The sequence below is a fragment of the Nerophis ophidion genome, linkage group LG02, assembly GCF_033978795.1.
Source record: "Nerophis ophidion isolate RoL-2023_Sa linkage group LG02, RoL_Noph_v1.0, whole genome shotgun sequence".
NCBI classification, from domain to species: Eukaryota; Metazoa; Chordata; class Actinopteri; order Syngnathiformes; family Syngnathidae; genus Nerophis; species Nerophis ophidion.
In genome coordinates, this window is record NC_084612.1 from 40,658,117 (window position 1) to 40,680,575 (window position 22,459).

General features: G+C 41.0%; 2 protein-coding genes across 5 annotated transcripts in view; both read left to right on the forward strand.

Moving 5' to 3' along the window:
- secisbp2l (SECIS binding protein 2-like) overlaps window positions 1-4,780 on the forward strand; it is a 31,527-nt gene extending 26,747 nt beyond the window's left edge. For both annotated transcript variants that reach the window (XM_061883748.1, XM_061883756.1), the window contains exon 17: window positions 1-4,780. This exon is cut by the window's left edge and continues 3,660 nt beyond it. The gene's annotated coding sequence lies outside the window, so the exon portion shown is untranslated.
- A 6,534-nt stretch (window positions 4,781-11,314) lies between these two features.
- LOC133540828 (SHC-transforming protein 4-like) overlaps window positions 11,315-22,459 on the forward strand; it is a 28,127-nt gene continuing 16,982 nt past the window's right edge. For 2 of the 3 annotated variants that reach the window (XM_061883787.1, XM_061883804.1), the window contains exons 1-3: window positions 11,315-11,473; window positions 11,617-11,933; window positions 16,047-16,117. In XM_061883787.1, the coding sequence (XP_061739771.1) occupies window positions 11,464-11,473; window positions 11,617-11,933; window positions 16,047-16,117 (398 nt within the window). In that variant the 5' untranslated portion in view covers window positions 11,315-11,463. Of the gene's footprint in view, window positions 11,474-11,611; window positions 11,934-16,046; window positions 16,118-22,459 lie in introns of all 3 variants that reach the window. The other variant, XM_061883795.1, reaches the window with a different exon arrangement.

Sequence of the window (22,459 nt, forward strand, 5' to 3'; positions counted from 1 at the left end):
TCACTTCCCAGGGGGAGATCAAGGGAATGGGTCAAATGCAGAGGTCAAATTTCACCACACCTAGTGTGACAATCATTGGTACTTTAACTTTAAAGTGAGTTTTTTGTTAACATTTGACACTTGAAAGAATAATGCATGAAAATTGATCATAATTAAGCGAATACTCTTGAATCTTAACTGCAATGCATGTATGTCTTGGGTTTTTTTATTTTTATAAAAATGGTATCAAATTGATGTCAGATCTGTTTCTCTTCGGACTGAAGTGGTTTTGGAAGATTTATTTGCGTAAATTGTATGTTATTTATTTATTTCAGTTCAGGCCGTGAGTGTTTTCTTAAAAGGACATCTTAAAGCTAATATAATGTTTTTTATAATCTCTTAAAAATCATTTGCGTTGCCCCTTGAGTGCAGTTTTAAGTAATAACCACTAGGAGGAAGCAAACCGCTCGCGTTAACCCAGTCGAGTTTGAACTCGACCTTTGTATTGCTTGCTTTCAGACACTGCAGCGTTTAAGTTCGTTTATCGTCAATATGTTAGTCTGAAATGACAAAAGTTAAACTGCATGATAAAATTTAGGTATTGATCAATATTACTGAGGTTAAAAGGACAAGAATGTACAATATGTAAAACTGCACATTAATGCTGTAACACAATTAAGTCAGATGGAAAATGCAAATGATTCAGTTTACTTGCCTGGAGTTTTTTTCATGTCATTTCAATATCCTTTTGTTTAAACTCTCATTGTGCCATCTACTTCAATTACATGGTATTTACAGGATAGTAATAGTCAGTAATTGGCAAGCTACTTGGAAAATTTACTCTAGATTAAATCTAGCCAAGCTACAGGGGAAACTATCCCCAGTGAATTGTAGCAAGTTACATGGCAAAAGTACAAACCCCTTTTCCATATGAGTTGGGAAATTGTGTTGTATGTAAATATAAACAGAATACAATGATTTGCAAATCCTTTTCAACCCATATTCAATTCAATGCACTATAAAGACAAGATATTTGATGTTCAAACTCATAAACTTTATTTTTTTTTTTTGCAAATATTTAACTTGGAATTTCATGGCTGTAACATGTGCCAAAGTAGTTGGGAAAGAGCATGTTCACCACTGTGTTACATCACCTTTTCTTTTAACAACACTCAATAAACGCTTGGAAACTGAGGAAGTTAATTGTTGAAGCTTTGAAAGTGGAATTCTTTCCAATTCTTGTTTTATATAGAGCTTCAGTCGTTCAACAGTCCAGGGTCTCCGCTGTCGTATTTTACGCTTTATAAAGCGCCACACATTTTCGATGGGAGACAGGTCTGGACTGCAGGCGGGCCAGAAAAGTACCCGCAGTCTTTTACTACGAAGCCACGCTGTTGTAACACGTGGCTTGGCATTGTCTTGCTGAAATAAGCAGGGGCCTCCATGATAACGTTGCTTGGATGGCAACATATGTTGCTCCAAAACCTGTATGGACCTTTCTAGATTAATGGTGCCTTCACAGATGTGTAAGTTACCCATGCCACCCCCAAACCATCACAGATGCTGGCTTTTGAACTTTGCGCCTATAACAATCCGAATGGTTATTTTCCTCTTTGTTCTGGAGGACACCACGTCCTCTGTTTCCAAATATTATTTGAAATGAGGACTCGTCAGACCACAGAACACCTTTCCACTTTGCATCAGTCTATCTTAGATGAGCTCGGGCCCAGCGAAGCCGGCGGCGTTTCAGGGTGTTGTTGATAATGGGTTTGGCTTTGCATAGTAGAGTTTTAACTTGCACTTACAGATGTAGCGACCAACTGTAGTTACTGACAGTGGTTTTATGAAGTGTTCCTGAGCCCATGTGGTGATAACCTTTACACACTGATGTTGGTTTTTGATGAGGTATCAAAAGTCCGTAATATCACTTACGTGCAGTGATTTCTCCAGATTGTCTGAACCTTTTGATGGTATTATGGACCGTAGATGGTAAAATCCCTAAATTCCTTGCAATAGCTCGTTGAGAAATGTTGTTCTAAAACATTTCGAAAATTTGCTTACAAATTGGTGACCCTCGCCCAATCCTTGTTTGGGAATTACTCAGCATTTCATCGAAGGTGCTTTTACACCCAAACATGGCACCCAACTGTTCCCAATTAGCCTGCACACCTGTGGGATGTTCCCTATAAGTGTTTGATGAGCATTCCTCAACTTTCCCAGTATTTATTGACACCTTTCCCAACTTCTTTGTCACATGTTGCTGGCATCAAATTCTAAAAGTAATGATTATTTGTAAAAAAAAAAAAGTTTATCAGTTTGAACATCAAATATGTAGTCTTTGTAGCATATTCAATTGAATATGGGTTGAAAATGATTTGCAAATCATTGTATTCCGTTTATATTTACATCTAACACAATTTCCCAACTCATATGGACACGGGGTTTGTAGCTTGCTACATTTAATGTAATTTCTATCTCTGGGCCCACATGTATAATAAGAACCACTGATCGCCACACACACACTAGGTGTGGTGAAATTACTCTCTGCATTTGACCCATCCCCTTGTTCCACCCCCTGGGAGGTGAGGGGAGCATTGAGCAGCAGCGGTGGCCGCGCTCGGGAATCATTATGGTGATTTAACCCCCCCAATTCCAACCCTTGATGCTGAGTGCTAAGCAGGGAGGAAATGGCTCCCATTTTTATAGTCTTTGGAGTGAACAAATGGACCCAACAAGGGCACATTACCATTAACTGTCTGTCATTTAGCAGGGGACACCCTGCAACTACCCCTAGGGGCCCCCAAACCCCACTGTATGTATTTGTTTTAGCTTGCCCTTTCTTTGACCCACCCCTATAATGATATTCATTTTCTCTACCTACCGTAAAAAAAACAGCATCTATCTATATCTTGACAAAAAACAATGACTTCTATTTTTAATGGGAACAGTTGGTAATAGTTGTGTGCAGTAAAACCTTTCATGAACTCAACTCACCTTAATGTGTGTTCCACGTCTTCAATGAAGAGAGCAGTTAGGATTTTGGTTTACAGAGTAAACAACTAAAAACTAAGGTTTTGGGTATTGTTTTCTCTCAATGCATACATTTGTCTAAATATGGCTCAGGATACGCATTATTGTCATCTTCATTACTGTGGAGTTCCCCAGGGTTCGGTTCTTGGCCCTGCACTCTTTAGCAACTACATGCTTCCGCTAGGTGACATCATTCTCAAATACGGTGTTAGCTTTCACTGTTATGCTGATGACACCCAACTCTTCATGCCCCTAAAGCTGACCAACACGCCGGATTGTAGTCAGCTGCAGGCGTGTCTTAATTAAATCAAACAATGGATTGTCTGCTAACTTTTTGCAACTCAACGCCAAAAAAACGGAAATGCTGATTATCGGTCCTGCTAGACACCGACATTTATTTAATAATACCACCTTAACATTTGACAACCAAACAAACGGTGACTCGGTAAAGAATCTGGGTATTATCTTCGACCCAACTCTCGTTTGAGTCACACATTAAAAGCGTTACTAAAACAGCCTTCTTTCATCTCCGTAATATCGCTAAAATTCGTTCCATTTTGTCCACTAGCGACGCTGAGATCATTATTTGTGCGTTTGATACGTCTCGTCTCGATTACTGTAACGTATTATTTTCGGGTCTCCCCATGTCTAGCATTAAAAGATTACAGTTGGTACAAAATGCGGCTGCTAGACTTTTGACAAGAACAAGAAAGTTTGATCACATTACGCCTGTACTGGCTCACCTGCACTGGCTTCCTGTGCACTTAAGATGTGATTTTAAGGTTTTACTACTTACGTATAAAATACTACACGGTCTAGTTCCAGCTTATCTTGCCGATTGTATTGTACCATATGTCCCGGCAAGAAATCTGCGTTCAAAGAACTCCAGCTTATTAGTGATTCCCAGAGCCAATAAAAAGTCCGCGGGCAATAGAGCGTTTTCTATTCGGGCTCCAGTACTCTGGAATGCCCTCCCGGTAACAGAGATGCTACCTCAGTAGAAACATTTAAGTCCCATCTTAAAACTCCTTTGTATACTCTAGCCTTTAAATAGACCCCCCTTTTTAGACCAGTTCATCTGCCGTCTCATTTCTTTTCTCCTCTGCCCCCCTCTCCCTCGTGGAGGAGGGGGGCACAGGTCAGGTGGCCAAGGATGAAGTGCTGGCCGTCCAGAATCGTGACCCGGGATGAACCACTCGCCTGTGCATCGGTTGGGGACTTCTCTGCTCTGCTGACCCGTCTCTGCTTGGGATGGTCTCCTGCTGGCCCCACTATGGACTGGACTCTCACTATTATGTTAGAGCTACTATGGACTGGACTTTCACCATATTATGTTAGACCCACTCGATGTCCATTGCATCTGGTCTCCCCTAGCGTGGGGGGCTTACCCACATTTACGGTCCTCTCCAAGATTTCTAATAGTCATTCTCATTGCCGTCCCACTGGGTTGTGAGTTTTTCCTTGCCCTTATGTGGGCGCTGATCCGCGGATGTTGTTGTGGCTTGTGCAGCCCTTTGAGACAGTTGTGATTTTTGGCTATATAAAAAAACATTGATTGATTGATTGACTAAAGGAAACATCTAATCTGCATGAGAGAATTCCTCTGCCATTTTCAAGTACAGTACGTCATATATATATATACATATATATAAATAAAATTGACTTTCCACAGAACATCACTGGCGACATTGTAAGAGGCTGTCATAACACTTGTGCTCACTCCTAAATCACATGAACTGATGATTAACGTCATTAAAATGTTTAATTCTCATGGATGTCTGTCTCATGAAATTACACAACCATAAAGGTTATTCAATTTTTAATTAATGTGACATTTTAAGGTGCAAGGAAAACACTTTCTACAATTTGGAATTGTAATCCTTAGATCTGGATATATATTGGGACATTAATTTTTTTGTGTTATAGTTTAGTCGCCTTTTTTTTTTTGTGTGTGTGTGTGTGTGTGTGTGTGTGTGTGTGTGTGTGTGTGTGTGTGTGTGTTTTTAATGACGAAAACAGTGAAGCTACATTTTTTGTAATTAAGGCCTTATCAGTGGCCTAGTGGTTAGAGTGTCAGCCATGAGATCGGTACATTGTGGGTTCAAACCCTGGGCGAGTCATACCAAAGATTATATAAGAAATTGGACCCATTACCTCCCTGCTTGGCACTAAGCATCAAGGGTTGGAATTGGGGGTTAAATCATCATAAATCATTCCCAGGCGCGGCACAGCTGCCGCCTACTGCTGCCCACTGCTCCCCTCACTTCCCAGGGGGAGATCAAGGGAATGGGTCAAATGCAGAGGTCAAATTTCACCACACCTAGTGTGACAATCATTGGTACTTTAACTTTAAAGTGAGTTTTTTGTTAACATTTGACACTTGAAAGAATAATGCATGAAAATTGATCATAATTAAGCGAATACTCTTGAATCTTAACTGCAATGCATGTATGTCTTGGGTTTTTTTATTTTTATAAAAATGGTATCAAATTGATGTCAGATCTGTTTCTCTTCGGACTGAAGTGGTTTTGAAAGATTTATTTGCGTAAATTGTATGTTATTTATTTATTTCAGTTCAGGCCGTGAGTGTTTTCTTAAAAGGACATCTTAAAGCTAATATAATGTTTTTTATAATCTCTTAAAAATCATTTGCGTTGCCCCTTGAGTGCAGTTTTAAGTAATAACCACTAGGAGGAAGCAAACCGCTCGCGTTAACCCAGTCGAGTTTGAACTCGACCTTTGTATTGCTTGCTTTCAGACACTGCAGCGTTTAAGTTCGTTTATCGTCAATATGTTAGTCTGAAATGACAAAAGTTAAACTGCATGATAAAATTTAGGTATTGATCAATATTACTGAGGTTAAAAGGACAAGAATGTACAATATGTAAAACTGCACATTAATGCTGTAACACAATTAAGTCAGATGGAAAATGCAAATGATTCAGTTTACTTGCCTGGAGTGTTTTTCATGTCATTTCAATATCCTTTTGTTTAAACTCTCATTGTGCCATCTACTTCAATTACATGGTATTTACAGGATAGTAATAGTCAGTAATTGGCAAGCTACTTGGAAAATTTACTCTAGATTAAATCTAGCCAAGCTACAGGGGAAACTATCCCCAGTGAATTGTAGCAAGTTACATGGCAAAAGTACAAACCCCTTTTCCATATGAGTTGGGAAATTGTGTTGTATGTAAATATAAACAGAATACAATGATTTGCAAATCCTTTTCAACCCATATTCAATTCAATGCACTATAAAGACAAGATATTTGATGTTCAAACTCATAAACTTTATTTTTTTTTTTTGCAAATATTTAACTTGGAATTTCATGGCTGTAACATGTGCCAAAGTAGTTGGGAAAGAGCATGTTCACCACTGTGTTACATCACCTTTTCTTTTAACAACACTCAATAAACGCTTGGAAACTGAGGAAGTTAATTGTTGAAGCTTTGAAAGTGGAATTCTTTCCAATTCTTGTTTTATATAGAGCTTCAGTCGTTCAACAGTCCAGGGTCTCCGCTGTCGTATTTTACGCTTTATAAAGCGCCACACATTTTCGATGGGAGACAGGTCTGGACTGCAGGCGGGCCAGAAAAGTACCCGCAGTCTTTTACTACGAAGCCACGCTGTTGTAACACGTGGCTTGGCATTGTCTTGCTGAAATAAGCAGGGGCCTCCATGATAACGTTGCTTGGATGGCAACATATGTTGCTCCAAAACCTGTATGGACCTTTCTAGATTAATGGTGCCTTCACAGATGTGTAAGTTACCCATGCCACCCCCAAACCATCACAGATGCTGGCTTTTGAACTTTGCGCCTATAACAATCCGAATGGTTATTTTCCTCTTTGTTCTGGAGGACACCACGTCCTCTGTTTCCAAATATTATTTGAAATGAGGACTCGTCAGACCACAGAACACCTTTCCACTTTGCATCAGTCTATCTTAGATGAGCTCGGGCCCAGCGAAGCCGGCGGCGTTTCAGGGTGTTGTTGATAATGGGTTTGGCTTTGCATAGTAGAGTTTTAACTTGCACTTACAGATGTAGCGACCAACTGTAGTTACTGACAGTGGTTTTATGAAGTGTTCCTGAGCCCATGTGGTGATAACCTTTACACACTGATGTTGGTTTTTGATGAGGTATCAAAAGTCCGTAATATCACTTACGTGCAGTGATTTCTCCAGATTGTCTGAACCTTTTGATGGTATTATGGACCGTAGATGGTAAAATCCCTAAATTCCTTGCAATAGCTCGTTGAGAAATGTTGTTCTAAAACATTTCGAAAATTTGCTTACAAATTGGTGACCCTCGCCCAATCCTTGTTTGGGAATTACTCAGCATTTCATCGAAGGTGCTTTTACACCCAAACATGGCACCCAACTGTTCCCAATTAGCCTGCACACCTGTGGGATGTTCCCTATAAGTGTTTGATGAGCATTCCTCAACTTTCCCAGTATTTATTGACACCTTTCCCAACTTCTTTGTCACATGTTGCTGGCATCACATTCTAAAAGTAATGATTATTTGTAAAAAAAAAAAAGTTTATCAGTTTGAACATCAAATATGTAGTCTTTGTAGCATATTCAATTGAATATGGGTTGAAAATGATTTGCAAATCATTGTATTCCGTTTATATTTACATCTAACACAATTTCCCAACTCATATGGACACGGGGTTTGTAGCTTGCTACATTTAATGTAATTTCTATCTCTGGGCCCACATGTATAATAAGAACCACTGATCGCCACACACACACTAGGTGTGGTGAAATTACTCTCTGCATTTGACCCATCCCCTTGTTCCACCCCCTGGGAGGTGAGGGGAGCATTGAGCAGCAGCGGTGGCCGCGCTCGGGAATCATTATGGTGATTTAACCCCCCCAATTCCAACCCTTGATGCTGAGTGCTAAGCAGGGAGGAAATGGCTCCCATTTTTATAGTCTTTGGAGTGAACAAATGGACCCAACAAGGGCACATTACCATTAACTGTCTGTCATTTAGCAGGGGACACCCTGCAACTACCCCTAGGGGCCCCCAAACCCCACTGTATGTATTTGTTTTAGCTTGCCCTTTCTTTGACCCACCCCTATAATGATATTCATTTTCTCTACCTACCGTAAAAAAAACAGCATCTATCTATATCTTGACAAAAAACAATGACTTCTATTTTTAATGGGAACAGTTGGTAATAGTTGTGTGCAGTAAAACCTTTCATGAACTCAACTCACCTTAATGTGTGTTCCACGTCTTCAATGAAGAGAGCAGTTAGGATTTTGGTTTACAGAGTAAACAACTAAAAACTAAGGTTTTGGGTATTGTTTTCTCTCAATGCATACATTTGTCTAAATATGGCTCAGGATACGCATTATTGTCATCTTCATTACTGTGGAGTTCCCCAGGGTTCGGTTCTTGGCCCTGCACTCTTTAGCAACTACATGCTTCCGCTAGGTGACATCATTCTCAAATACGGTGTTAGCTTTCACTGTTATGCTGATGACACCCAACTCTTCATGCCCCTAAAGCTGACCAACACGCCGGATTGTAGTCAGCTGCAGGCGTGTCTTAATTAAATCAAACAATGGATTGTCTGCTAACTTTTTGCAACTCAACGCCAAAAAAACGGAAATGCTGATTATCGGTCCTGCTAGACACCGACATTTATTTAATAATACCACCTTAACATTTGACAACCAAACAAACGGTGACTCGGTAAAGAATCTGGGTATTATCTTCGACCCAACTCTCGTTTGAGTCACACATTAAAAGCGTTACTAAAACAGCCTTCTTTCATCTCCGTAATATCGCTAAAATTCGTTCCATTTTGTCCACTAGCGACGCTGAGATCATTATTTGTGCGTTTGATACGTCTCGTCTCGATTACTGTAACGTATTATTTTCGGGTCTCCCCATGTCTAGCATTAAAAGATTACAGTTGGTACAAAATGCGGCTGCTAGACTTTTGACAAGAACAAGAAAGTTTGATCACATTACGCCTGTACTGGCTCACCTGCACTGGCTTCCTGTGCACTTAAGATGTGATTTTAAGGTTTTACTACTTACGTATAAAATACTACACGGTCTAGTTCCAGCTTATCTTGCCGATTGTATTGTACCATATGTCCCGGCAAGAAATCTGCGTTCAAAGAACTCCAGCTTATTAGTGATTCCCAGAGCCAATAAAAAGTCCGCGGGCAATAGAGCGTTTTCTATTCGGGCTCCAGTACTCTGGAATGCCCTCCCGGTAACAGAGATGCTACCTCAGTAGAAACATTTAAGTCCCATCTTAAAACTCCTTTGTATACTCTAGCCTTTAAATAGACCCCCCTTTTTAGACCAGTTCATCTGCCGTCTCATTTCTTTTCTCCTCTGCCCCCCTCTCCCTCGTGGAGGAGGGGGGCACAGGTCAGGTGGCCAAGGATGAAGTGCTGGCCGTCCAGAATCGTGACCCGGGATGAACCACTCGCCTGTGCATCGGTTGGGGACTTCTCTGCTCTGCTGACCCGTCTCTGCTTGGGATGGTCTCCTGCTGGCCCCACTATGGACTGGACTCTCACTATTATGTTAGAGCTACTATGGACTGGACTTTCACCATATTATGTTAGACCCACTCGATGTCCATTGCATCTGGTCTCCCCTAGCGTGGGGGGCTTACCCACATTTACGGTCCTCTCCAAGATTTCTAATAGTCATTCTCATTGCCGTCCCACTGGGTTGTGAGTTTTTCCTTGCCCTTATGTGGGCGCTGATCCGCGGATGTTGTTGTGGCTTGTGCAGCCCTTTGAGACAGTTGTGATTTTTGGCTATATAAAAAAACATTGATTGATTGATTGACTAAAGGAAACATCTAATCTGCATGAGAGAATTCCTCTGCCATTTTCAAGTACAGTACGTCATGTGACATGATTGTGACTGTAATGATTCTGCTTATTGGTTTCGATAAACCACCTTATATTGCCTTTGGTTGGCCAGCCCGTATTGTTTGGCCCCAACCTTAGCCAATTGTGACTCATCAATACAAACACCAAACAATCCTCATGGATTTTCTCCGTATGTATGAATGTTCTCATTCATCCAGGTCATTTTAATACCTCCATATATTGTGGGGGCCTGGATTTTTTTCTCTTTTTAGCTTTTCGCCTTGTAGCTAAACTGCTCGCTACATTGGTCTAAACCAGGGGCCTCAGGCACGCGGGCCAATTGCGGCCCGCGAGACGTGAATTTGCGGCCCCCACCTTATTATGAAAGTTTAATGTTAGTGCGAACCGCAAGATTTATATGAATGGTGCTTGACAGCGTTGTGTTATTTGGGTCCAAAATGGCTCTTTCAACGTTCTGGGTTGCCTACCCCTGCATTAGTGGAAAAGCGGCAAATGAGTGAAAGCGACAGAGATGTTGCCATGGAGACAAGGGTTTTCTTACGTGCCTGGCTGCAGTCACATCGCGACACCTGTCCGTGAGGAATAACAGTCCCCGATAACCTGGGCCAAATCAAATTATTTGTTTTTTTTATTGTTTAATTTGCACTTCCTCACACGATGAAGACTACATATAATTCTATATGATGCCGGATAACACTCCTGGAGCCGTCACTTTTTTGCGCTCGCTATCCCGGTACTATTATCTGCCGACCGCCGTGTTGCTGTAGGGAGGAAAAGCGGAACGACACACATTGCGGAAATAACATTATTCTCCGTGCGTCGGCTATATATAAATATATTACACAACCCCAAACATGTCTTTTTGAAAACCTTCATTTAAGAGAAGGGTTAGTGATAAGCAAAGACAATTCCAGGAAAAGTGGGAGATGCAATATTTCTTTGTTGAGAACAGGAGCACCCCGACGTGTCTTATTTGCACAGAGAAAGTTGCGGTGCACAAGGAATACAATTTGAAACGTCATTATACAACTAGACATGATGAAGAGTATGCAACATTTTTTTTAAGAAAACTTTTCTTGCGGCCCAGCCTCACCCAGACTCTGCATCCAGTGGCCCCCAGGTAAATTGAGTTTGAGACCCCTGGTCTTAACGTAACTATGCTACAGTAAAAGCTACTTGTTCAAAAAAGTAGCTAAGCTAACGCCAAGCTACTGGAAAATATAGTTAATCTACGTGGCTTAGCTACATGTAGCTTGTTACTGCCCATCACTGGTAGTAGTGCACTGTTTTTTTGCCTGAGTGTGCGTGTACAGCATGAGTCACTCTCCTCTCATGCGATTGGATGTAGCATTGGGTGAGGGTGGGAGTGGGAGGTCTTCAGGGTTGCCTGTCAATATTTGCTTTGCTCCATTCACACATTCATCTGCATGCATCTTCAGAGAGAGACAGTGCTTCATTCAAAAAAAGGAGCATGTTCATTCATAAAAGATGCAATAAGAAAGACAAGAGGATAGCAAAGGGATACTTTAAAACCTTGTTGGTGACCTAAAGATAGTAAAGCAGGATATCTCATGCTGGCTGGTGAGTCCATTTACTTTCAATCATCTCTTAATATCAGTTAATATTTGTGTGTGTCTGTGTTATAAATTGACACAAATCCGCTCTCCAGAACTCGCACCAGGTAGCTTGTAACTTTTGTATTCGGCATTCTATGCATAGTGCAGGCATGCTGAAGCACACCAAATACAGTCGTCTACATGAGGACTCAAGAACCACCCTGGAGGATTCGCCTGCACACGATCCATCATCCACCACGAGGGACTTCATCCCCAACTGCCCATCACAAAGTCATGTCTCTCAGCCGAGCTTGAGCACTGACAGACCCTCAGACAGAAGTCCGAATGTGACCCATCCACCCAAACGACCAATGACCTCCCATCACATGTGCAGTTTTCCCCAGACTCCAAGTGCTCTTTCGACCTGCGCTCTACACAAACAGTGCTGCTCAGGGGTCTACAGAGTGGTCCACCATCACATAAAGGTATGTGACACGTGTACATGCATACACAACTATCCTTTGTGTGTCATTTTGATAAAGTTGTTTGATGACATACAGTACCTGAAGTACATGCGTGCCTTTTGCTATGCTCCATCCAGACCACGACCCCCTCCTCAGACAGCTTACTGTGTTGGGAGTAGTGACTCATCTTGGCTCTGCACTCTGCTAGTGAGTGTGTGTGTACCTGGTATCTAAGAACTAGGTGATAATGTGCAGGTCGTGTATGCTGTAAAAAAGCACTCATACTGTATGTTAAAGGCCTACTGAAACCCACTACTACCGACCACGCAGTCTGATAGTTTATATATCAATGATGAAATATTAACATTGCAACACATGCCAATACGGCCGGTTTAGTTGACTAAATTGCAATTTTAAATTTCCCGTGGAGTTTCTTGTTGAAAACGTCGCGGAATGATGACGCGTGCGCGTGACATCACGGACTGTCAGGAAATATTACCGCACCACCATTTGCAGCTAAAAGTCGTCTCTTTTCATTGCGCAATTAAACAGTATTCTGGACATCTGTGTTGCTGAATCTTTTGCAATTTGTTCAATTAATAATGGAGACTATAAAGAAGAATGCTGTTGGTGGAAAGCGGTGTATTGCAGCTGTCTTTAGCACCGAGAGACAGCCGGTGTTTCTCTGTTTTTAACACAGAGCGGTCAAGCGAACATGTTTCTCTAAGTCAACCAGCATGTTTTTGGATGGGAAAATTGTGAGATATATCTTACCGGAGACATCATTGGATTATTAGTCCTCCTGCAGTAGCTGTTTAAAAGGCAGCTGTGAGCTTGGCTTCTCTCTGAGACACTGTTCTCTACTAAATCCTTTCAGCAAAAATATGGCAATATCGCGAAATGATCAAGTATGACACATAGAATGGACCTGCTATCCCCGTTTGAATAAGAAAATCTAATTTCAGTAGGCCTTTAAACTCACACCCACTCACTATAACAGCCGAAGCATTTACTAACATGTTAATTCAAGTGTTTGTGTGTGGGCGCAGTCTCTAGCCTTATAGTAGTGCTTTGCTGCTTAGTCTCAGGCCAATATACACTGCAAAGTTCTAAAATTTAATAGCGACAATTTTGTCCTTAAAATCCTAAACACAATACTCCATAATGACAACATAATAATGTTGTTTTTTTTAAATCCTGCTAATATATTAAAACTATTTTTAAAAATAAATCACATGTACAGTACATAAGTATTCACAGCCTTTGCTCAATACTTTGTTGATGAACCTTTGGCAGAAATTACAGCCTCAAGTATTTTGAATTTGATGCCACAAGTTTGTCTAAGCAGATTTGGTCACATGTTCATTAGAACCATTATAGATTCTTAAAAAAAACAAAAAAAACTTCATGAATGTTTTTGTGACCAACAAGCATGAGCTCCAGTCACTCTATCACAAAAAATGGGTTACCCCTCCAATGGGCTCACCACTCATGAGAGGGGCCATAGAGGTCGGGTGTGATGTAGCTGGGCGGCAACCGAAGGCAAGGCACTTGGCGGTCTGATCCTCGGCTACATAAGCTAGCTCTTGGAACGTCATCTCACTAGGGGGAAGGAGCCTGAGCTAGTGTGCGAGGTAGAGAAGTTCCGGCTGTATATAGTCGGACTCATCTCGATGCACAGCAAGGGTTCTGGAACCACTTATCTCGAGAGGGGCTGGACTCTCTTCCACTCTGGCATTCCCGGCAGCGAGAGGCGACGGGCTGGGGTGGCAATTCTTGTTGCCCCCTGGCTCAAAGCATGTACGTTGGAGTTCAACCCAGTGGACGAGTGGGGGGGCGGTTCCTGACTGTTGTTTGTGCTTATGCACCAAACAGCAGTTCAGAGTACACACCCTTTTTGGATACACTCGAAGGAGTACTGGAAAGTGCTCCCCCGGGTGATTCCCTTGTCCTGCTGGGGGACTTCAACGCTCATGTTGGCAACGACAGTGAAACCTGGAGAGGCGTGATTGGGAAGAATGGCCGCCCGGACCTGAACCTGAGTGGTGTTTTGTCATTGGACTTTTGTGCTCGTCACAGATTGTCCATAACAAACACCATGTTCAAACATCCATCCATCCATCCATCCATCCATTTGCTACCGCTTATTCCCTTTCAGGGTCGCGGGGGGCGCTGGCGCCTATCTCAGCTACAATCGGGCGGAAGGCAGGGTACACCCTGGACAAGTCGCTACCTCATCGCAGGGCCATGAGGCTGTCCATATGTGCACTTGGCACCAGGACACCCTAGGCCGCATTTCCATGACCGACTTTGTAGTTGTGTCATCGGATTTGCGGCCTTATGTTTTGGACACTCGGGTGAAGAGAGGGGCGGAGCTTTCTACCGATCACCACCTGGTGGTGAGTTGCCTGCGATGGTGGGGGGAGTAGGATGCCGGACAGACCTGGCAGGCCCAAACGCTTTGTGAGTGTCTGCTGGGAAAGTCTGGCAGAGTCTCCTGTCAGAGAGAGTTTCAGTTCCCACCTCCGGAAGAACTTTGAACATGTCACGAGGGAGGTGCTGGACATTGAGTCCGAGTGGACCATGTTCCACACCTCTATTGTCGAGGCTGTTGATCGGAGCTGTGGCCGCAAGGTAGTTAGTGCTTGTCTTGGCGGTAATCCTAGAACCCGTTGGTGGACACCGACCGGCGGTGAGGGATGCCATCAAGCTGAAGAAGGAGTCCTATCGGGTTCTTTTGGCTCACAGGACTCCGGAGGTAGTGGACAAGTACCGACAGGCAGATTCATGCACATCTAAAAAAAAGAACAAAACAAATGGGCAGAATTTAGAGTCGCCGTCTGTAACCAACCGTAAGAATTAAGCGCCCAAACTTTCTTATTTGTTTGACATTAATTGCTGCAGAGACAAAAGATGGAAAGTAGCCACTGGCTCCAATCTTGCATATTTACACTTGTGCGTTTATCAATATGTACTGTCCCTGTTTAAAAAACAAAAACAAATAAAAAGACAAGTCAAGTCAAAAGGAAATCGGATTTAAATAAGGAAAAGCTAAACAAAAGACATCATTAACATTTGAACAGAAAAAAACTAGTTTAGGACGGGCTAAGGAAAAGCAATTGTGGACTATGGATGACTGGATGAAAATATGCAGTGATGAATCGCAAATCTACATCGGGCAGGGGTGATGATCCTGGAACTTATGTTCCATTGAGATTTATAAAGACAACTACCTAAAGAAAACATGCAAATTTACTCAGTCATTGATGTTATGAGGCTGCATGTTAAGTAATGTCTTGGCTGGTAATGATGGCTGTCATTACATCTGCAGTGAGTGCACAAGTTTACATTGACATTTTGGATATGTTTCGTTTGGGGATGATGATATACTTTTTCGAGATGATCATTTTACCATGGAGCAACAACTGTAAAAACTTTCCTTGAAGAAAAATATATAAGGTCAATGTGCAATGTCACACCCTTCAAGTAGTTTGGATGGTAATTCTTTTAGAAAAACTGTGGTGGAAATTTGAACAAAATGGTCCATGACAAGACTTCAACCTGTAAAGCTGATCTGACTACAGCAATCAGAGATAGTTGGAGCAGGAATGATGAAGATTACGGTTTGTCACTTGTTAACTCCATCCCTCAGAGATTGCAAGCTGTTATAAAAGCCACAATACTAGTGGTGTGTCTTTTTTTTATTGTTTTTCATGATTCCCTACTTTTTTCCTCAGAAATGAGTGATTCTTTTTTTTTTTAACGCTGCTTGATTTAAAAAATAACCTGTTAACTGACTATGACCAAATATTTTCCTGATTCCATTTAGTGTTTCTTAAAGCGAGTACGTTTTCCTTTGAAAGCACTGTAGTTTTGTGTCACGCCTGTTATCAGCATTTTTCTACAAAATTAACTGAGTAAACATCCTCCAACTCTGGTGATGCCATCATTTCTGCCAGGCCTTGGATTTGTTTTGGGAGAAAGCTTCCCCGTTTTTCTCAGCCTGTCTTTCATAATTGTATTTATCTCCAAAAATTGAGGAAATACATTAACGCCCCTTCCAATTGTGTGGTTAAGTAAGCTTTCACACTTGAATCAGTGAGTTGAAAGGTGCTGTGTTGTGTGTTTTGTCAGTACATGGGCAGTGTGGAGGTAACCCAGTCCATGAGAACCCTCGACTTTGACACAAGGAAGCAAGTAACGCGGTAAGATTTTCTCTTTTCCCACTACTACGCTATTGCACTTCTGTACATGCATGCAACATTTCACTGCAGACTGCAGGCATGCAGAACAGTGCAACAAAGAGACAAAAGAAAAACGATCTCGGAGTGGAAAATTGAATAAAACAAATGTGCTACAGGATGCTAAGGGTAACATGTACATAGCAACCTCTGTTTGCAGAAATTATGCACAAGGAATGGGCAGAAAATTCAATTAGGTGAATTTCCTACTAATAATCTTACATACACTTATTACGACAGAGGAAGTCGAGAGAGAGAGAGTTTTAAATTCATTATGTACAACTTGTCTTCAAGGAGAAGAAAATCATTTCCTGGGAAATCTCTGGATGGCTTCAGAGACACGGATGCTATAATCACAAGCATAAGCATCAGCTTGTTGCTTTCATAATTTGTTTACCAGTATTTTTACTTAAAAACATAGCAGTATTACTGACCACTAAAGCAGGGGATATATGATATCATCATGGCAATCCCTAAGACTCATTTGTCCTCATTTCAAGCCGAAGTATGATTTTGAAACTGACACTTTCATGTTAAAAGATTTAAATAACAAAATACAAATATCCTTCAGATATAGATTGTGAGTGCTATAATTTTACCGCAAAACGCCGCCGCTCTTTGTTGTATCATAATATGATTATATTATTGAATTACTTTTGCAGGTCTTATTACTGTGTAAGCTTTAGTTTGATTCTACTGCAAGAAAAGGTGGACCTTTGAAGCACAAGCTCCTTTGGAATGTTGTAACAATTAATCTAATGAGATGTGGACCACAAAACCAACATATGCAATAGTACATTAGTTAGGGAGACATAAGTAATGCACATATTATTGTTTGAACTACACACAGCTCACAAGTAAATTGTGTAACTTAAATAAATAAAAGTAGAATAGTGTACATGAATATTCTGCACTGGAATGGAGTGGCTCTGTATTCAGCAAAATGTGATTTAACAGCCAGTGTAAAATCTGAGCAGGTCACAATTTACAGTTTGAAAAAGCATCTTGAATTTAATATTACATTTTATGTTAAATTAAATATACCCTAACTCCAAAGGGAATAAGCGGTAGAAAATGGATGGATAAATATACCCTACTTTCGAACGTAACAATTTGGATGAGATCTAAGTAGAATTTGTTCTGACATCACAGCTGCGTAACCATAACATAGCTGAGCGCGTTTAATTGAAATTTTATTTAAGTGCGATGAGGTGGCAACTTGTTCAGGGTGTACACCGCCTTCCGCCCGAATGCAGCTGGGATAGGCTCCAGCACCCTCCGCATCCCCGAAAGGTAGAAAATGAATGGATGGATGGATGGGCCCTTAAAACATTTTATTTGGAAATTTTGCGAAATGTGACAATATATCCTAATCACCATAATTCCATGGGAATATCCCATTTAGGCGTTTTTTTTTGTTTTTTTTTAATCCAGGTTAGTATGTCAAAAGTGTACATGGGAAATGGCATAGCATGTTAAAGAGGAACTGCACTTTTTTGGACTTTTACCTATCATTCACAATCCTTAATTAAGACAAGAACACATATGTTTCCTTTTTTAATGCATTCTAAATAGAACATAAATGTGATCAAAAGTCAGCTTCCAATGGAGCCCACGGGAGTTGCTCTATTCTGCCTATAAAAGCCCTTAGAACGACATTCAAACACCTCCAATAAAGTTTTATATACGTGCTGTGACTATATATGTAATGTAATAGCAGGCAGAATTATAACAGCATTTAATATTTATGTATTTTGATCATTTTAAGCATAAGCAATGCATTAATTTTCAAAAACGCATCATGACGTTCGCTTTTTTTTACAGCATAACTGATTACTACTCAGAGGTGTGGACTCGAGTCACATGACTTGGACTCGAGTCAGACTCAAGTCATGAATTAGATGACTTTAGACTCTACTTGACAAAATGTAAAGAGACTTGCAACTCAACTTAGACTTTAACATCAATGACTACCATGAATTGATTAACGTGGACCCCAACTTAAAAGCCTACTGAAACCCACTACTACCCACCACGCAGTCTGATAGTTTATATATCAATGATGAAATATTAACATTGCAACACATGCCAATACGGCCTTTTTAGTTTACTAAATTGCAATTTTAAATTTCCCGGGAGTTTTTTCTTGAAAACGTCGCGTAATGATGACGTGTACGCGTGACGTCACGGACTGTTGGGAAACACACAGCTAAAAGTCGTCTGCTTTAACGGCATAATTACACAGTATTTTGGAGATCTGTGTTGCTGAATCTTTTGCAATCTGTCCAATTAATATTGGAGAAGTCAAAGTAGAAAGATGGAGTTGGGAAGCTTTAGCCTTTAGCCACACAAACACACGGTGATTCCTTGTTTAAAATTCACGGAGGTGAAACTTTACTATGGATCACAGCGAACATGGATCCCGACCGAATGTCAACCGGCAGGTTTTCGTGAGAAAATTGTGGTAAAAAGTCGCTTCTTACCGGAGATCAGCTGAGCTTGTGCCGCCCATAAAGCTGCCGTCGACTTCCCTGAGACACTGCGCGTCAAGACACCCGTGGACACACACTTCCGACTATCAGGTACTGTTAAACTTACTAAAACACTAGCAACACAATAGAAAGATTTAGGATTTCCCAGAATTATCCTAGTTAATGTCTCTAAAAACATCTGAATCCGTCCCAATGCAATCGTGTTTTTTTTTTTTTCTTTTTTCCTAGTCCGTCGCAAACAACATCCTCAAACACGAATCTTTCATCCTCGCTCAAATTAATGGGGAAATTGTCGTTTTCTCTGTCCGAATAGCTGTTTTTATTGGATGCTCCCATTAAAAACAATGTGAAGATGTGAGGAGCCATCAACATGTGACGTCATCGTCTGCTACTTCCGGTAGAGGCAGGGCTTTTCTGTTAGCACTGAGAGTTGCGAACTTTATTGTGGATGTTCTCTACTAAATCCTTGCAGCAAAAATATGGCAATATTGCAAAATTATCAAGTATGACACATAGAATGGACCTTCTATCCCTGTTTAAATAAGAAAATCTCATTTCAGTAGGCGTTTAAACAATTTGAAAAACTTATTCGGGTGTTACCATTTAGTGGTAAATTGTACGGAATATGTACTGAACTGTGCAATCTACTAATAAAAGTTTCAATCAATCAGTCAATTTTGACTTGACTCGGACTTGAGCCTTTTGACTTGTCAAGACTTGCTACTTTCCCCAAAACCCAAAGATTAAAAAGTTATTCAGGAGCGCCTGGTAAATATTTTATTGTGTAAGTGTGTGTCTGTCAGCGTGTTTGCTACTTGTCAGCTTGTATGCTCTCAGTACAACATCCAATCAAATTAGTACTACGTTGTTCTCATTCCACAGCATTCAACCAATCAAATTGCAGGAAAACCAATGAAGAAGAAATGTCAAACAACGCGCTAGTGAGAAAAATTATGCCAAAGTTGGTTTCGTTCAGGTATTAAAATTACGACTTGGTCAACAAAAAACAAATTGCCGTATGCAAAACATGCAGTTCCAAGATTACAGACGGAGACGCAACAACTTCCAACTTGGTTTGACATTTGAAGTTGCACAAAGAAGGGTAAGTTTTGAATGTAAGCTAACGTTTATTGGCTAAGTAACGTGACTTTTATTTGCTGTGCAGTTAAATCATTGAGGCTGTAAACTCACTGCTAACGTAATAACCATAAACATCTTATAAGTAGACGTAGTAGAGATGCGCGGTTTGCGGTCTCGTCCGCGGTTAAACCGCGTGTCGGGCGGGTGACATGACGAAAAAATAGATTTTAATTAGATTCGGGCGGGTGGCGGTTGAACCATCCGGAAATATTTGATATACATGGTTCTGGGATCGGTATCCTTTGCCATTTAAAGAGTGAAGTGAAGTGAATTATATTTATATAGCGCTTTTTTTCTAGTGACTCAAAGCGCTTTACATAGTGAAACCCAAAATCTAATTTTCACATTTAAACCAGTGTGGGTGGCACTGGGAGCAGGTGGGTAAAGTGTCTTGCCCAAGGACACAACAGCAGTGACTAGGATGGCGGAAGTGGGGATCGAACCTGCAACCCTCAAGTAGCTGGCACGGCCGCTCTACCAACCGAGCTATACCGCCATTTTAAGAGCCTTTTAAGACCCGTGTCACAAGGCGAAGAAGACAATAGGAGACGCTAATATTCTCTAGAATGACTGCCGGCAGTCACCCAGATAATAAGTATTAGGGCGTGCTATGGAGCCATTGACTTTGTCGTTTTCTACAACATGTACGATCTGCTTGTCAGTCCAGTATCATGTTGCGTGTGGCTTCCGCAGCAACACGTACACGACTGCAAGGCATACTGGGTGACACAGTATGCCTTGCATACTGTGTCACCACTTGTTGTGACACAGTATTAGTCACCAATACTGTGTGACTAATGGTTGTGATATAAACAATTTTAACACTCTTAGTAATATGCGCTACGCTGTGAAGCCACACCAAACAAGATTGACAAACACATTTCGGTAGAACATTCTCACAGTAACGCAACATAAACGCAACACAACAAATACCCATAATCCTTTGTATCCATGACAATTCCTGACTATTTTATACACCCCACTAGCAAATTCCGTCTTCCCCAACAATGTTAGTGTTTGAATATTGTTACTTGAAGACTTATTTTGGTTACAATTATACTGTTAAGAAAGTATTGTCTTATATTTTGCCAAAAATGAGAATGCATCATAATCAGTGGCGGCAGGTGAATTTTGTTTTAGGTGGGTTTGAAAGGTTGTAAACCAAATACCTGTGGGGGGGGGGGGGGGGGGGATCTTTGCTCCTTCACAACTCTGCGGTAATATTCTTTTCACAAAATACAACCATCCATCCATCCATCCATTTTCTACCGCTTATTCCCTTCGGGGTCGTAGGGGGCGCTGGTGCCTATCTCAGCTACAATCAGGCGGAAGGCAATAGTACATTAATGTTTAATCTTACTTGTGGAAAGTAATCCCGCAATTCCTATCTTCAACAGTCCGCTCATTTGAGCAGGAAAACGCTGAACCTGTACCTGTCAACTGTCAGTTTAGGCAGCTTGCCGGCTCCTCATCACCACTTTAAGATGGCGGCCGAATTGCTCGCGTCCCAGCAGCCAATGTTGCGTCTACTTATAAGATGTCTATGGTTATAGCGTCATTGGAAACACGGCAATCTGTTGCATCCACTGCAGTACGCTACCTTATTCATTCTTTTTGTCAAGTGATTTTTTTTAAGCAGGGTTGCATGAGGTACCTACACATATTGTTACGTTAGTGATTGTATCACACACAGTAACGTAACGTTAGACGGCGGTTAGCAGCACAGCGTATTTTAGCCACCTACAAAAAGACAAACAGTCAAATATGGGTTGAAAAGGATTTGCAAATCATTCTATTCTGTTTATATTTACATCTAACAGAATTTCCGAACTCATATGGAAACTGGGTTTGTACAATGATAACAAAAGTACAGTTGCACTTGTTTTTTCAAATGTGTTTATTTTGTAAAGGAATGAGTTAAATGTTTACAATGACTGGTTAATAGTGCTATTATGAAGTGAAATGTGAACACTTTATTTTCCTGCAATTTCATATGCACTTGTTTTAATAAATAAATACAGCGTTTTAAAAGCATACACACTCTGTGTAAATATATTAGTCTGTGGTTAAAAGGACTTGAAAGGACTCGGATCTCAAAATGCAGGACTTGGGACTTGACTTGAGACTTTCCAGTCTTGACTTTGGACTTGACTCGGGACTCACCTGTCTTGACTCGGGACTTGACTTGAGACTTGAGGGCAAAAACTTATGACTTACTTGTGACTTATAAAAAACAATGACTTGGTCCCACCTCTGTTACTACCTCACTCCAGACTTTATGACAGCCAACAAACATAATAAAATATCACTTACTGTACAAGCTCTGCTGTCATTAGTATGCAGACTGCTAGAATCTTGTTATATTTCGGTTTAAATGATGAATGACTCATAATCCTCCCGGAGAAAAGGGAGATTGGAAGCAAGCGTCTTTTCGTGTTTTTCTTGCCATTTCTAGGTCCAAATTGGCTGTCAAAGTGTACCAACTTGTCAGAATATGTCCTTATCCTTCTACTAACCAGGTGATCGACAATAAACTTCCACCAGCAGGGAAGTGAGGAACCAGCTTACCACTCGATGATGTCAATATAGGCACACAAGCTTGTGATCACGGCACTGCTTTAAATAGTTTGTCTGTATTAGCGCTTATAATAACAATATCACAAATACTTGGTTA